Source organism: Amia ocellicauda, chromosome 2 (genome assembly GCF_036373705.1).
Source record: "Amia ocellicauda isolate fAmiCal2 chromosome 2, fAmiCal2.hap1, whole genome shotgun sequence".
Lineage (NCBI taxonomy): Eukaryota > Metazoa > Chordata > Actinopteri > Amiiformes > Amiidae > Amia > Amia ocellicauda.
This window is the reverse complement of record NC_089851.1, coordinates 917,202-935,093: the sequence shown is the minus strand read 5'-3', so window position 1 is coordinate 935,093 and position 17,892 is coordinate 917,202. Positions and strand designations below refer to the sequence as shown.

Here is a 17,892-nt window from a genome sequence, read left to right as displayed (position 1 = left end):
GCTGAACATTAGGCCCCTGTAATTTTCATACCAATTTCAGGGACTACAAGATTACTGCTATCCTGGAACCAGGTGAATAATAAGATCACTTGTAGTGCAACCCATTTAGCACTTTAATAGTAGGTCTTCCAAGTCTATGCTATATTTTACTGGCAGCCAGTGAAGGGACGCCAGAGCTGGAGTAATGTGATTATATTTGTTTGTTAATGTTCAAATCCTGGTGGCTTATTTGACCATTTTGCACAAACTGAAGACTGAAGATGGACACAGTTGGAACTACCCAAAATAACTGATTTACAGTAATCTAGCGCAGACATGCCAGAGGCCTGTTTTCGATTCTCTGTATCTGACAAAGAGCAGAAAAAAACATTTTAATTTCAATTAGAAATATTTCTGAGCTGAAGGACTGATGTTCTGGGCACGTGTTGAACGTGCATTTCAAAGCTGTCTGGAACAAAGATAACCCAGAGGTTACCTATTACTGCTATAGGACCAAGGTTAAAGCCATTGAAGATCGTTGTTTTGAATATTGAACATATTAAATCTGGACTAATGTTTCACCAAGGTCAGCAAGCATTTTGAGTCTTTGGGATTCAATTAGTGTACCTAAGTCAGTGGTGAAAAAAGTTTAATTGTCCTGATATAGTAATAAATATAGACAGATCAATCTTAAATTTAACGTTAATTTATTTCACAGCCTAGAGAACAGAACGATCAATTGACCATAACCTTGAAAGACTCAGGTTTTAAAAGTAACATATTAACCGAGGGAAAATAAATCCAATGTTCAATATTGCTGAAGCAAAAAAAACTTAATTAAACAACAAAGTCCAGAAATGTTGACGATCATTAGACATGGCCAGCCAGTGCTGCCCAGCAACCTCCTCACCCCGCCCCCCCATCTGTGATAAAGAGCTCAGCTGAGAGAAAGAGAGACACAGAGAGAGACACAAAGACAACCACTGAGACACTCTACAGGTAAGAGAGACGAGTCAGTCCTGCTTCTCCCGTGTGTTTTATATCTACAGTGATCAGCGGGAGAGGGGAGCAGACATGGTCCATCGGGTGCACAAGTTCCCCGCTGTAAAGGGCTGCCCTGCACCCTGCGCTTACTCTCCTCCTGTCTCTCCTTCCTCTAGGAGGCCGTCAACATGAGAGCTCTGATCACAGCCCTGCTCTGCGCCGCCCTCACGCTCAGTGCGCTGGCAGGTAAGGACTGCGCTCGGGACGCTGGGATAGGCGTTAATGTTCGTGTGCCTGGGAGGGTGGCAGGATAACTGGATGTCTGCACTGCTGAGACTGGAGCACAGTTTTCTGGGCACAGTCTGGGTGCACAGAAAATTCACTGCAATATGGGCTGAAGACTTTAACAGCATGCACTATAACTGTAAGTCTGCCAGACCAGCTCCCAGCACTGATTTAGAAATATCTGAACTGCATCTGACTATGGACATGAAAAGTCATGCCACTGCGATAAGTAAACGTTTGCGAATACTTGTTTTCTGTGTTGTTTGGGGTGGAGCTGTGCTGATGGAGTATGGATTAGTTGCTGGAGACAGCTGTCCTTGCTGTCCCAGTGTCTGTCTCTCTGTCACTCACCCTGTGTTCCCTCTGCTCTTCTCTTGCATTCACCGTGTTGTGCAGACGACGAACACGCAGGTCAGTGACCATATTTCTCTACCTTCTCAATGAACCGCAGTGGCAATAATGCTGAGAGAGACCCACTGGTTATTCAGCCAATTCCTGTATTGCCAGGGAAAATCACAGGGTCACAGCCTGTGTGTCTTAATTCAATGTAAGTTTGGTATTGTATGTAGCCAGTGTAATTCCTCATACACGTGACTCAGTTGAGTCATTTCCCACCTAAGGGAACACTGGCACGAGTGTCCTCACAGGGGGCACTTACTGAGGTTCAGTGTTGGATTTACTGTAATTAATCTGTACATTGTACTTGCTCAACTTTGTGTAACTTGTTCTTTGTTTTTGTGTTTTGTACAGCGCCTGGACAAAGCGGTGAGTGTTTTACTGTCCATTTCCCTCTTCCTGAAGGGCAGGGCTGATAATGGTGGGGACATTGAAGGGTTGTTTTAGGGAGGATGTGCTCCTGGGAACCTAAACTGGATGTTCCTGTAGACAGGGGAGAGAGAGCTCTCTTCACAAATAATATTTACTGATTCAGTTTTTCAAATATGTTTGTTTTCTACAATTCCACAACTCTTAATTTGAAACTTGAAAAATGTAAGAATAGCTGTGAATGGTTTTTGGCCGGTCAGTGTTGTATGTCTCACAGTAGGATCACATTCAGCATCTGCTGTACATGAGGCACCACATCACTAGTGCTGTATATTAAAGATATTGATGTTGCGTATGGAGAGACTATGGCCTCCTCTGTTTATACCATTGATACCTGCCAGTCCCAGCATGCACTTCTCTGTGGATAACTGTGTGCTCTCTCTCCTTGCTTCCCTTTTTTCAACAGGGGGTGCACATCCAGGTTAGTACTTGTACAACTAATTAATTCATTAATCAATTGATACAGTCGACTTCTATGTAACTCTATTTTATCTTATTTCCTTGTTTGCACAGAACACGCACATACAGGTGAGAACTTTCCCCTCGGTCTCCTTCTTCCTGACCGGCAGTGTAGGTGAGGTTAGGAAGCTCTATTCTGTCTCATTTTTTCTTTTTGTCTCATTTCTTGTACAGGGGATGTACATCCAGGTTAGTGTGTTTCTTAAACGTGCATTTCAGTGTTTTATTCACTATAATGATTTAACCGTTTAGGAAATCTAATGACTTTCTTATTTCCTTGTTGGCACAGGACACGGACACGCAGGTGAGAGCTTTCTTCTCGGTCTCCTTCTTCCTGACAGCGTTGTGGGTGATGTCTGATAGGGGGTTCAGTGCGGCTGTGCTGCTGTGGCTCCAGAAGGACCCAGTGCTGCTGCTCCATTATAGCGCCTTCTCTGGTTGTGCAGAGGGAAGATGTCTGTAACTAGGCCACCCCTTCTCTCAGTACAGTTTGCCTGTAATTGCTCAGGTCGTGTTTTATGTGCCAGTTTACTCTCCCAGTTCTCTTCATGCCTCCCATTTGAAACACTTCCTGATTCTCATTCACCATCACTGTCCCACAGGACACTTTCACTTGAATTAACAACATGTTATTAACCTACTGCAGCATCAGTATGACTGACCTTTGACCTTTTTATTTCTTTTCATTTACTTACAGAGGGTGATCATCCAGGTCAGTACTTGTACTAGAAGTACATTTGCTTGTTTCATCCCCTACAGAAGAACCATATATGGAAAAGCATAGATTTGAAGACATGGCCCATATAAATTAGACTGTGATGGGAATACTTTAAACAATATATTTAAAATATCACAAACTTATATACAGTTGATGGATGAAAATATACATGGATAGGTATATTAGTCAAACACAGAAACAATCAAATTTATATTTCAAATTAATCAAAAGCGTTTGTGTTAATTTGGAAAAATATATGGGCATTGAAATACATATATATATATATATATATATATATATATATATATATATATATATATATATACGGGCCAAATACAACCCAGCTGAGACTTTTAGCAATTGGTGTCTAAGACATGGCCCATATAAATTAGACTGTGATGGAAATACTTTAAACAATATATTTAAAATATCACAAATATTTTGTCAAATACAAAAATCTATGTTCAAATTAATATTTCAAATTAATCAAAAGCATTTGTGTTCATATATTGTATATTACTCGTTTCACGAATGTCATCATATGTGGCACATTTAAGTGGAGAAATACATGGATCTTAAAATACATAGTTAGGTCCATTAATATTTGAACAAGAATACAGTTGTCATCATTTTGGCTCTGTATGCCACCACAATGGATTTGAAAGGAAACAATCAAGATGTTCTTTGGGTTCTATGAGTTCCAGACTTCAGGCAGTCATTGACTGCAAAGGATTTGCAACCAAGTATTGAAACTCACAATTTAATTCATGATTATGTGTAAATGGGTGTAATTCCTACACCGTTCACCCAAATTTGATATAACTACCCTCAACTTAAATTTGAAAGTCTACCCTTTAAGCACATCTTGATTGTTTCATTTCAAATCCATTGTGGTGGCGTACAGAGCCAAAATGATGACAATTCTGTAACTGTCCAAATCGTTATGGTCCTAACTGTATATATATTTCAAATATATTAAACTAAACTGCAATATATAATTATATATAAATATATAGTTCTTCTTTATGGGATTCAGTATAATTAATTCATACTCAGTGCTAGACCAAGGGTTTCCATCATGAGGCCCAGCTGACACTTTAAGCAATTTGTTTCTTGCCTGATTAGTGGGCACACATGCTCTGGTTGTGCAGTACGGTCGAATCACCTGCCCGTCGCTTCTATTGTGTGACTGACTGCTGCCAGGTGTAATGACAGCAGGGTTGATCAATAAGTAATTGTAACTGAAGCTGCATGTAATTCATTACATTATTTTGAGCTGTTGAAGTTTAATTAATGTGGCACACACACATATGGATTTCAGATCACGCAACCCAGTATTGAAAAGACTTGGATGCTGCTGGACTAAACCAAATCAAAACATTGACCCTACAGCGCATAACAAAATGGGAAGTTGTACCCCATTGTGTTTTGATTTCTAAATGGTATGAAGTGGCTTTTAACAATAACTTAAACCACAGAAGGGTGCAGATTTGTACTTCCCGATTTAAGGGTGGGTATAAGTTTTAATGAGGTCTTGCCCTTAATCTGTTTCATCAACATTCACTTACATTATGTAGTGATTTGGTGATTATATATTCACTTTTCCCTTGTTTGTTTTTGTGTTGTCACAGCGCACGGACATGACGGTGAGTGTATTACTGTCTTTTTCCCTCTTCCTGTAGGGCACTGCTGATAATGGCTGAGGTTGAGGGATTGTTTTAAAGAGGATGTGCTCCTGTAGGTATGAACCATGAGAAACATAGCAATGGATACAAAAGCATTTGGCCAGCCAGTCTTGAACATTTTGCAGAAGAATCACATTTAGTTCCATCAATCAGTTTTTATTTGGTCTAGTCCCCTTTGCCCTTTAGTACTTATTCAACTAATTAGTGAATACATTCCTAATTGAATCAGTTGACTTCTATTTAACTCTATTTTATCTTATTTCCTTGTTGGCACAGAACACGGACACGGACACGGACACGGACACGAACACGGACACTCAGGTGAGCACTTTCCCCTCGGTCTCCTTCTTCCTGACTGGAGGTGTGGGTGAGGTTAGGAAGCTCTATTCTCTCTCATTATTTCCTTTTTGTCTCATTTCTTGTACAGGGGATGCACATCCAGGTTAGTGTGTTTCTTAATTGCATGTTTCAGTGTTTTATTCAGTATAATAATTTAACCATTTAGGAAATTTAACGACTTTCTTATTTCCTTGTTGGCACAGGACATGGACACGGACACAAAGGTGAGATATTTCCCCTCAGTCTCATTGTTCTTGATCGGCTGTGTCGTTGATGTCAGGGCAGCTGATGGGGGGTTCAGTGCGTCTGTCAGCTTTTACTGTTAAAAATAAATAAATGTATCTATCTTATGCCGAGAGATGTATATAGATACAAAAAGGACATTGGAGGTTAAAGCCATAACTTACAGATGAAGAAGGGCTATCACTCGAAACGACATAATTATGTTATTTAAACTCTTAGTGTAGATCAATCCTATGTTTTTTTACCTTTTTTCAACCAGGTTAGTACTTGTACTACTAATTCATTAATTAATTTATGTAGTTAACTTATAATTAACTTTTTTTAATCTTATTTCTTAGTTTGCCTATCACACAGACATAGAGGTGAGAGCTTTCCCCTCGGTCTCCTTCTTCCTGACAGCGTTGTGGGTGATGTCTGATAGGGGGTTCAGTGCGGCTGTGCTGCTGTGGCTCCAGAAGGACCCAGTGCTGCTGCTCCATTATAGCGCCTTCTCTGGTTGTGCAGAGGGAAGATGTCTGTAACTAGGCCACCCCTTCTCTCAGTACAGTTTGCCTGTAATTGCTCAGGTCGTGTTTTATGTGGCAGTTGATTGTTTTATGTACCGGTTCTCTTCATCCCTCCCATTGTCCCACTTTAAAGGACATGTTAATTAACTACTGCTGCATCTGAATGACTGACCTTTGACTCATTCACTTTAATTACATAACTTACATTTTTACTTAATTTGTTAGATTGTAATTTTACTTTTGAATTCATTTTTACAGGACATTTTCATAGAGGTTAGTGCTTCTCGGTCTCTTCACCTCTTCCTGAAGGGCAGGGCTGGTGGGGAGGTTGCAGGGTTGTTTAAGAAGGATGTGGTCCTGTAGGTATGGGAAACATACTAATGGTAATAAAAGACATTTCTCCAGTCAGTCTTGTATATTTTGCAGAAGAATCACATTTAATTGCTACTGTTTATGAGGGACCCCAGCACAGACTTACAGCCCAGCTCTCACTGCTGTTTACTCTCACAATTCTCCTTATTTGAAAAAAATCCTGTTTCTGGATCACCATTGTTGTCCCAATTTCACTGGTAATTTCCCAGTTATGGAGAAACAGCTCACAGTGTTGTCAGAAGCCACAGGGGCGATTGTAACTGGGGCACCAGTGGGTTCGAGACTCTCTCTGAATTACCTTGACTGCAGGTTAACTCCAGATGTGGACGAGCCCCGTCTCACTCCGCTCCTCTGTGTGTGTGTTGTTCCACAGCTGATTACAGCAAGTGTGGCTGTCCAGAGGAATGGACAATTTTTAAGGACCAATGCTTTGAATTTATTGATCATGAGAAGTCCTGGCTCGATGCTGAGGTAATTACAAGTAGACTAAAAGTGACATACATTGCAATGTTTCCCATCAGTGGCATCTTAGCTTGAGACAAACAAGAATGAAGTTGAAAGAATTTCAGTGATTGCAAATATAGTGGCCACAACATGCAACATCTGAAAGGAGACGAGTTCTTAACTGAAAGTTTTAGTAGAACCCATCCATAAACCTTAATCGATTTATAAGACATTACATTTTACACTGACTTATTTATGCTCCTCGGCTGAACATGAGTAAGAATACTGAGTCAAACGGAAGAACTGGCGACATTGTTATCAGTTCTGGATTCACACCAGGTGCAGGCAGTGCTAAAACTGCTGGGGCTGTGGAGGGTCACAGCTTTGGCCCTGCATTCTCCTCTCATTGGTCACATACACTCAACACACAGGTACCACTGTCCAAGCCAGTAATGTCTGTACATATGTGAGAAGCACTTACAAAAAGGCATAGTCTCTTGAGAGCATTTTTACAGTATCTCTCTCTCTCTCTCTCTCTCTCTCTCACACACTCTCTCTCTCAGCTACACTGCCTAGGTCTAGGTGGCAACCTGGCTTCAGTGCACACTGAGGAGGAGTACAAGTTCCTACTGCAGGAGTTACACCACCACAACAGCAGCAACGACAAGGCCTGGTTGGGTGGCTCTGACCATTACCAGGTAATGTTATCCTGTGAGTCAGTAGCCCGGGTGACATGAAACCAAACCCACTTCAGATTCAGTAGCAGGGTCTTGGTCACTCCCATACACATACGGCCAAGAGCTTTTTACGTGACCTTTTTCTACCCAGAATGCACCCTCAGAATTGTCATGGTGGGATTCTACACTTTTTGGCTCTGTGTAGATCTTCTGTAACTGTTTCTCATATTTCAAAACCAGTTCTGAGAGCTGACTTAAGAACATAAGAAGAACATAAGACAGTGTCCAATCGAGAGGAGGCCATTCGCCCCATCGTGCTTGTTTGGTGTCCATTAATAACTAAGTGATCCTTATCCAGTCTATTTTTAAATGTTCCCAAATTGCCGGCTTCAACCACATTGCTGAGCTTAGCAGATTTACCCTTAAGAAACACGCTCTGGTCATGAGAGCGAGATATTATAATGAACGACTGTGTACTGGGACTGTGCACAGAAATCAATCTACTACTACTTCAGAAAGTAGACGTTCAGTTACCCCGTCACCCAGACACACTCTCATTCATGTCCAGCCCAGTATCCAGAGCGCGGTCCTGACATTGTTAATCAAAGTCATCAGCTGACCGTGGCAATGGAAGTGATAAACTGTAATGCATTACTGATTGTTTAATATGATAAACCCTACACACAAAACACCTCCGACTCGTTCCCAGTCAGCTGGTTCAGAAACACAACCCTGTGCTGAAATTGAAACCACTAAGTCTAGCATGTGAGAAGATGTGACAGAGCATTAGAAAGCAAACCAAATGAACAACAACAGAAAACAACACCACTGTGCCTTGTTTCCCCTGCTCTGTCTTTTGACTGTGCAGGAGGGCCAGTGGCTGTGGACCGACGGCTCCGTGTGGAAATACACCCACTGGAGCGCTGGAGAGCCCAATAACCTCGAGGCTCATCAGGACTGCCTGGAAATGAACTTCGGAGGTAAAGAGAGTTTGCTTTGACTATGAAGTGGAAAGAGTAGTGAATGCCATGCGGAGACACAGAGTCTTTTCATATCTCACCCATTATTATCCTTTGATTTTATTCTTAAATGTATTTGTGTTTGTTCAGTAAGACGCTCAACAGCCCCCCGCCCCCCCATATCTGGCTGTGCTCTGGCAGGCATTGTGACATTAGCAGGTCATTCTTGCCCTCAGGGTGAAATCCTTTCATGTTTTTAAGCAACTGAAGCATCTTAGAGGTGCAGTGAGAGTTAAGATCCAAGGTGTTGAGGAATATTTTTTGTTATTCTTATTTCTGTATTTTACAGCTCAGAAGTGGTTCTTTAGGACAATACACAGGTTTTGAAGGTTGTTATATCAGTGTTGCATTATTTTATTTTTTGTCTTCTTTATTTGTTATTGTTCAAATAATTCCAAACAGAGTTTATACAAGTGGGAAAAACAACGGTTCCAAGGATAATATGTATATTGTGGCATGAACAGGAATAGGGTTCGGGGATCAAGAAGCCACCAATCACTGCCTCCTGACCGTCCATTACCTTTCAGTAAATAGTGCAGCTTGTGGCTCCATTCCCCTCAGTGTTACAATATTCATATTCATATTTACACACATTATCCTTAACAGAGATGTTTTCACCTTTCAGACGACCACGCCTGGAATGACCAGGACTGCAGTCACACGTTGCCATTCATCTGCGAGATGGACAGGGAATAGAGAGAAGAGAGAGATGGCAGGAGACAGGTGGGGGGAGACGCTGCTGTCGAGGAACCTGCTTGGGTGGACCTGTCTGTCTGTCACTCACTGTCAGCCCTTGTGCTGTAATAAACTGTTTTTGGCAATGCTTGTGTCTGATCTGAGTTGTATGTGGGGTGGGGTCCTGAAGACCCCTGGCAAATGTTCAGTACTCACATGATATTGGTCCCCTGTGACATCACAATTCATCTTTATTTATATCCATGTTGTTTTTTAAGGTATCTGTAACAAACACAAATATATGTAGTTCTGGTAGTTCTATCAAACTTATTATTTGAATCATGTGGAAGTGGAAGTGCCCATAGAGCAACAGTGTGCAACATGGTGTGTTTTTAATCCCCTTGACAAGTGTCTGATGCCCGTTCTCAGTCACCTGGGATGCTGTAGACACAGACATGAAACTGCTCCCATATTACAGCTCAAGCAGACAGATCAAACCCTTGGGGCACCTCTCAGTGGGGACTAGCAATTCAACAGACTGGGGAATATAAATTCACATGGCAGGTTCAGACTTTAAAACGGATTTGATTAAGAACATAACAGTGTACAATCGAGAGGAGGCCATTCGCCCCATCAAGCTCATTTGGTGTCCATTAATAACTGAGTGATCCAAGGATCCTATCCAGTCTGTTTTTGAATGTTCCCAAATTGTCTCTTCAGCCACATTGCTGGGGAGTTTGTTCAGATTGTGACTCTCTGTGTGAAGAAGTGTCTCCTGTTATCTGTCTTGAATGCCTTGAAGCACAATTTCCATTTGTGTCCCTGTATCAAGATACATTCATTATTTTAAGTGTTTAAAGAGCAGTTCTCTCACAACAAATAAAACAGAGCAAAGCAAGAAAAATTAAGTGGGAAACCCAAACCAGTGTCAAATTAAAAACCGCATGTAGTCCCTGTGCTCAGTATAGTGAGGATTTCATCATACGTCCCTGAAGAGAAAGTAAAACACACAGTTCAGTAAAAACAAATATTGTCTGTCCTTAATTCTCCTCCATGACCAATAGAGTTTAAAACTCATCTCATTATTATTACTATGATGTTGATGATGATTGATTATTATTATTATTGTTGATGTTGTTAATCTTCTTCTATTATCATTATCAATAACATTATATAGGCAGTCACAAGTGAAATAACTCGGCTCCCCTGCTGAGTAAGTACATTCAACATTAACTTCTTGATTTAACTCTGTTCTACTCTATTGTCTATACCCTCAGAGCTGAAAGAGGTTAATTGATAGCTGACATCACATCATTTAGATTATAATAACCCTTAACATATATATAATATAATATATATATTTTTAATGTCTCAGTGTATCAAATATCTGTTCACACCCTTGCACTTTTCCACATGTCATTGTGTTACAACATGGAATCAGAATGGATTTAATCAGGAGTTGTTGCCACTGATCAACACAGAAAATGTCCATCAAGTGAAAAATATAATCTGCAAATTGTTCTAAATTAATTACAAACACAAAACAGAAAATAATTGAACACAAGAACTGACACAACTGATTGCGCTGTGGTGAAATAAAATTGACAGAAGTATTTACAAGTTGCCACAGAGAGAGAAAAGGAGAATACACGTGAGAGGCAGCCATCTTGTTGTTTGACTAGTTTCAGACTTAGCATTGCTCATTTTGTTTTAAGTTTGTCTAAATTGAAGTTAGCATCGTCTGTAGTTTGCCTAAATTGAAGTCAATTCAGTTCAGCTGCTGAGTTGGTGAAAGTAAACAGGTTGTAGAAGGGAGTTTCTGTCTAGGACTAGCAGGAATTTTGTTGCAGGAGGAGCCAGGTGGGGCCTGTTAGGTGTGAATTGGGGCAGGTAGACAAAAGCTACTTAAAGCAGCTGTTGAGAAAGAGCTGCGCTGTTTCTCGGTCAAAAAAAGTTAAGCAGTTGACCAGGGAACAGGAACCAAGAGATGCAACAACAACAACAACAACAACAACAACAACAACAACAACAACAACAACAACAACAACAACAACAACAACAACAACAACACACAACCCATTTAGAAGCATGTGGCCACTACAGTGTCAGGTTTACAGAATGATTGCCTTCCTGGATGAACTCATCCAAGAAGGTTTCATCTGTGAACGTTGTCGACAGGTTGAAATCCTAGAGATCAAGGTTCATGATCTTGAGGCTCAGCTTGTCGATCTGCGCTGTATTAGGGATATAGAAGAATTGGTCAATCAGCCCATGAGAGAGATGGTGTGCAGCCAAAACCTAGGAGAGTTCAGACCTCAGAGCAGTACAGTGTAGAGAACTGCTGGGTTACAATAGGTCGTAAGCGCAGAAAAGGGCATGCACAACACCTAGAGACACCCCAAGAGCTTGAATTGCCCAACAGGTTCCAACTGCTGGACACTGAGTTGGACAGTGACAGCTCAGAGGGTGATGGGAGGGCAGTTGAGCACCAGAGCATCATGGTGCCCACTCCCCCCCAGAAGAAGTAGGTAGTTATAGTAGGAGACTCAATTCTTAGAGGTGTAGATCACACAGTGTGTTCTAGTGACAAGGAGACCCGCATGGTATCTTTTCTGCCTGGTGCTCAGGTTGCAGATCTCCCTAAACTAGTAGACGGGCTACTGGCCAAAGCCGGGGGGAATCCACTGGTCATGGTTCACATTGGAACCAATGACATAGGAAAAGGTAGGACAGAGGTTCTGCAAGACAAATTTAAAGAGTTAGGAACAAAACTAAAGAGCAGAACCTCCACGGTAGTTTTCTCTGAAATAATTCTGGTACCACGTGCCAGGCCAGGGAGACAGGCAGAGATTAGAAAGTTTAACACGTGGTTGAAATCTTGGTGTAGGGAAGAGGGGTTTAGGTTTATGGAGCATTGGTCTTTCTTCTGGGATAGATGGGACCTGTACAAACCGGACGGTCTACATCGAAACAGAAGGGGGGCTAATGCATTGGAAAAGCGTATGTGCAGTGAAATTGAGAATCATTTAAACTAGGAACCAGTGGGGCAGATGAAATTCAAAGTGGACAAGTGCAAGGTAATACATGCAGGTAACAAAAATGTCCACTATAATTACACTATGGGAGGAACAGATCTAGATGAAGTAATGCATGAGAAAGACCTAGGAGTCTATGTGGACTCCTCACTTTCTCCATCCAAACAATGTGTGAAGCAATAAAAAGGCAAACACAATGCTAGGGTATATTGTCAAAAGTGTAGAATTGAGAACAAGGGCAGTGATGTTCAGACTGTACAATGCACTAGTTAGAGCTCATCTGGATACTGTGGACAGTTCTGGGCTCCACACTTCAAGAAAGATATCGTTGCTCTAGAGGCAGTTCAGAGGAGAGCAACCAGACTTATTCCAGGTCTGAAGGGAATGTCCTACAGAGAGACTGAGGGACCTGAACCTTTTCACCCTGGAACAGAGGAGACTACGTGGGGACATGATCCAAGTCTTCAAAATCATGAAAGACATCGACCACATCAAACTAGAGGAGCTTTTCCAGATCAGCAGGGACACACGCACCCGGGGACACAAATGGAAATTGGGCTTCAAGGCATTCAAAATGGAAAACAGGAGACACAGAGAGTAGTCACAATATGAAAAAGCTCCCCAGCGATGTGGTTTGGGAACATTTATAAATAGACTGGATAGGATCCTTGAATCACTTAGTTATTAATGGACACCAAACGAGCACGATGGGTCGATTGGCCTCCTCTCGATTGTAAACTTTCTTATGTTCTTATGTTCTTAATTGTCTTTAGAAGTCACATAATTGGTTGAATGGAGTCCACCTCTGTGCAATGAAGGTGTGTCACATGATTTCAGGTTAAGTACACCCGTCTCTGGGAGGTCCCACAGCTGGTTAGTACAATTCCTAACAAAAACTACATCCTGAAGACGAAGGAAGATTCAAATCAAATCTGGAATAAGGCTCTTCAAAAGCACCAATCAGGGGTCGGTTATAAGAACATTTCCAAGGCATTGAATATCCCCCAGAGCACAGTAAAGTCCATTATTAAGACATGGAGAGAATATGGCACAACTGTGAATCTGCCTTGATCCGGCCGTCCTCAAACACTGAGTATCTGGGCGAGAAGGGCACTAGTTAGGGAGGCCAGCAAGAGGCCTATGGCAGCTCTAAAGAATACCAGTCTCCCGACTGAGCTGGGAGACACTGCAGACTGCAACAATAGCCCAGGTGCTTCACAAACGAGGCCTTTATGGGAGAGAAAAAAACTCATATCAAATCTCAGCTAGAGTCACCAGAAGGCATGTGGGAGACTCTGAGACCAAGTGGAGGAAGATTCTATGGTCTGATGAGACCAAAATAGAGCTTTCTGTCCTCAACGCTAACCGCTATGTTTGGCACAAGCCTAACACCGTACATCATGCTGAGAACACCATCTACACCGTGAAGCATGGTGGTGCAACATCACGCTATGGGGATGCGTCAGGGCCTGGAAACCTTGTAAAGGTAGAGGGCAAAATGGATGCAGCAAAGTACAGAGAAATCCTGGAAGAAAACCTGCTGCAAGCAACCAAGTCTGCAAGAGACCTGGGAGAAGACTTAAAAACAAAAAGGTCAATGTCTTGGAGTGGCCCAGTCAAAGCCCAGACCCACATCTAACTTGATGGAGCTTGAGCAATTTTGCAAAGAAGAATGGGCAAAAATCGCTGTGTCCAAATGTGCAAAGCTGGTAGAGACTTATCCACATAGACTCATGGCTGTAATTGCTGCCAAAGGTGCCTCTACCAAATATTGACTGAAGGGGTGATTACTTATGCATTCAAGTATTTTCTGTTTTGTATTTGTAATTAATTTAGAACAATTTGCAGATTTTATTTTTCACTCTGACATGATGGACATTTTCTTTTGAGAGCCACTGTAAATGTAATAAAACAAATCTTTGAAATATTCCACTAGCATAGCATGCAGAATCATACACAATTAATGTTACACTCCACAAACCCTGACCTTTTTCCACAGATGTATTTATATGTTACTATACACTCACCTAAAGGATTATTAGGAACACCTGTTCAATTTCTCATTAATGCAATTATCTAACCAACCAATCACATGGCAGTTGCTTCAATGCATTTAGGGGTGTGGTCCTGGTCAAGACAATCTCCTGAACTCCAAACTGAATGTCTGAATGGGAAAGAAAGGTGATTTAAGCAATTTTGAGCGTGGCATGGTTGTTGGTGCCAGACGGGCCGGTCTGAGTATTTCACAATCTGCTCAGTTACTGGGATTTTCACGCACAACCATTTCTAGGGTTTACAAAGAATGGTGTGAAAAGGGAAAAACATCCAGTATGCGGCAGTCCTGTGGGCGAAAATGCCTTGCTGATGCTAGAGGTCAGAGGAGAATGGGCCGACTGATTCAAGCTGATAGAAGAGCAACTTTGACTGAAATAACCACTCGTTACAACCGAGGTATGCAGCAAAGCATTTGTGAAGCCACAACACGTACAACCTTGAGGCGGATGGGCTACAACAGCAGAAGACCCCACCGGGTACCACTCATCTCCACTACAAATAGGAAAAAGAGGCTACAATTTGCACAAGCTCACCAAAATTGGACAGTTGAAGACTGGAAAAATGTTGCCTGGTCTGATGAGTCTCGATTTCTGTTGAGACATTCAGATGGTAGAGTCAGAATTTGGCGTAAACAGAATGAGAACATGGATCCATCATGCCTTGTTACCACTGTGCAGGCTGGTGGTGGTGGTGTAATGGTGTGGGGGATGTTTTCTTGGCACACTTTAGGCCCCTTAGTGCCAATTGGGCATCGTTTAAATGCCACGGCCTACCTGAGCATTGTTTCTGACCATGTCCATCCCTTTATGACCACCATGTAGCCATCCTCTGATGGCTACTTCCAGCGGGATGATGCACCATGTCACAAAGGTCGAATCATTTCAAATTGGTTCTTGAACATGACAATGAGTTCACTGTACTAAACTGGCCCCCACAGTCACCAGATCTCAACCCAATAGAGCATCTTTGGGATGTGGTGGAACGGGAGCTTCGTGCCCTGGATGTGCATCCCACAAATCTCCATCAACTGCAAGATGCTATCCTATCAATATGGGCCAACATTTCTAAAGAATGCTTTCAGCACCTTGTTGAATCAATGCCACATAGAATTAAGGCAGTTCTGAAGGCGAAAGGGGGTCAAACACAGTATTAGTATGGTGTTCCTAATAATCCTTTAGGTGAGTGTATGTTAAAAGTGGTTTTAGATGAGGGATTCTCTGCAGATATCTTGATACAGGGAGACTTTAAAAATATATATTATAAGGGTTGTTAAAGTCTAAATGATGTGATGTGAACTTGTGAAATCCGCTATCAATTCACCTCTTTCAGCTCTGAGGGAATAGACACTGAGAGCCACTGTATATATATATATTCACCATTATCATTATCATCCTATATCGATCCACTGGTGGATGAAGCTCAGCCCATAATGTTACCACTGCCTTACATATTTACACCAGCAGGGTGAGAAACCCGCTATGTCAACAGACACAAAGAGTCTGAATGCTCTGCCGAGTTCATGGAGGGTTGACATCATGGCAACGTGCTCAAGCGCCATACACCCTGCTTTCAGGTTGGGTGTTTGCCAGTTTCCAGGGATTAATCTTCAACCCGCTCTACAAGAGAGCTCAACAGACGGATCTGATGCAGCTTTTGCAAGTGAAAGTGGATGAGTGTGTGTTTTTTAATTCTATTTTTTCTCACCTGTAAATTATTATTTCCCCATTATCCTCTCTGGGCTTTTTTGATTCACTTGGGGATTGTCTTCCGTGAACATCATCACATAATGGTTTGAGACCACTGATGAGATATAATTGTACAGCAAGTGTATAAATTGCTCCTAAAAGCTTTATTAATAGTTTGGTGGTGTTTACAAATATCTGAGTCTCCAAACAGTGTACTGTTGATAGTTTGTGCCAATGTATCTGTAATTCCATCTCAATAAAAATATGACTTTCTAAATTAATTATACCTAAAATGCACATATGATAGAATAGTAGTAATGTAATTGCCCTTGCTTGAAACAATATTATTTGATGATTCATTAAGATTAAGAAATACTGTTAGTTCAACTATACACATTTATCAACAATATAATTTTTGGATTGTGTTGAACAAAGGCGATTGCACAGACCAAAGGCAGGAGATGTTCACATGTTTGACAGCCACCACAAAATTCAGGGGAAAAATATTTGATAACATCTCTGTTTACTGATTAAACAAAGGCTCTCTGAGCGTGCTGATCCTCCACCCAGCCTCCCGTACCTGCGAGTGTGGCACAGCGGTCACAGAGGCCAGCCTGCACCCCCGGCTCCCCTCCCTCAGAGCAGCAGTTCGCTGATTGCACACGGGCATCAGTCCAGTTCAGCTTTGGGAGTCTTTGAACTTCACTCACAGGGCTGGGCAAACTAGAACCCAGCCAATGTAAACAGAAGATGACTTTTGTAAAGGGGATTTGCCATGGCATTAATTTATATATATGCAAATCAAAAATACATTCACTAATTACTTTTGCTAGTTGATGTTTATTTTTTTATAAATCACCATTTAACACAATAAAATAAACAAACCCCTACATCTTAAGTTGCATAGTACATGTCCCTGATTCAGCGTGTTATCAGGACAGTGTCAGGAAGACACTGCAGGCATGCCCACATGAACCTGTAATCTACCAGGCTCATGGACTGAAGGGGCACAGATAATGCCATGAACACTTTCCTCGGCTTGTTGCTCTCTGTGTGCCATAGGGGACACAATGATTTAAATGTGTGGACCATTTTCACAGACAAATGTAGTTTCATCAAACATTACTAAACTGATAGGGCACAAAACAATGCTAAATTAAACCTTTTTTGTAGTATGGGATACATTTGAAATATATTTCAGTCTGCAATCAATATACTTATTTTATATGTTGAATGTTAATTTCTACAACATTTAAAATAAACACATGGGTTACGGACTAAAATATATTTAGAATATATCCCAATTTTGGCATTTGAGAAATTTAAGCATCAAGCATGTCTAACAAAAATATATATTAGTTTCTTGTGGGTGAGCTTGACCCGTCTGCTGGACTGTCTGATAGAACTGAACAGCTGACCAATTAACATTCAAAGATCAACTGCTGATCTCAGAATCTGCCTGCAGTTTGTCCATTGGGCAAAGTCCTGTACCAAGCAGCTCTTGAGGTTTTTCATCTAGTGTAAAACCACTGCCTTGAACACTAACCCACAGAACAGTTTATTTTACAAGAACAAATATGTACAAAGTTGAAATATGTAATGAGCATATATATAACCAGAGAATTCAAAACTAGAATCTAAAACTGGAAATTAAATATGAAATTCAACCTTCCAGACAACAAGAATGATCTGCTGAATTTAGGAGGGCCAATAAAACAATACCTTGAAAACGCATTACATATACATGTAACACATTAACTGATGGGTGAAATAAAAATTAAAAAACGCTCAATATCACAGAAGAGATAATCATTAAACAACAAAGTCCACGTAGGTGGGTGGTCACTGTTACCAACAAAGAGTGCTGCCCACCTCCCCCCGACCCCACCCCCACCCCCCGCCCCTAA

General features: G+C 41.4%; 1 protein-coding gene across 3 annotated transcripts; it reads left to right on the top strand.

Annotated features, from left to right (window-relative positions):
* Positions 1–870: 870 nt before the first annotated feature.
* LOC136761103 (lactose-binding lectin l-2) lies at positions 871–9,356 on the top strand. Of its 3 annotated transcripts, XM_066716139.1 has the most exons (19): positions 871–978; positions 1,140–1,209; positions 1,645–1,659; positions 1,999–2,013; positions 2,480–2,494; positions 2,587–2,601; positions 2,707–2,721; positions 2,822–2,836; positions 3,230–3,244; positions 4,882–4,896; positions 5,212–5,256; positions 5,363–5,377; positions 5,478–5,498; positions 5,856–5,879; positions 6,282–6,296; positions 6,769–6,866; positions 7,403–7,537; positions 8,385–8,496; positions 9,161–9,356. In XM_066716139.1, exons 2-19 carry the CDS (start codon positions 1,152–1,154, stop codon positions 9,229–9,231), a joined length of 714 nt encoding a protein of 237 aa, XP_066572236.1. In that variant the 5' UTR covers positions 871–978; positions 1,140–1,151; the 3' UTR covers positions 9,232–9,356. The 3 variants fall into 3 exon arrangements, with proteins under 3 accessions (XP_066572236.1, XP_066572237.1, XP_066572238.1); XM_066716140.1 differs by lacking the exon at positions 5,856–5,879; XM_066716141.1 differs by lacking the exons at positions 5,856–5,879; positions 6,282–6,296.
* Positions 9,357–17,892: the final 8,536 nt, after the last annotated feature.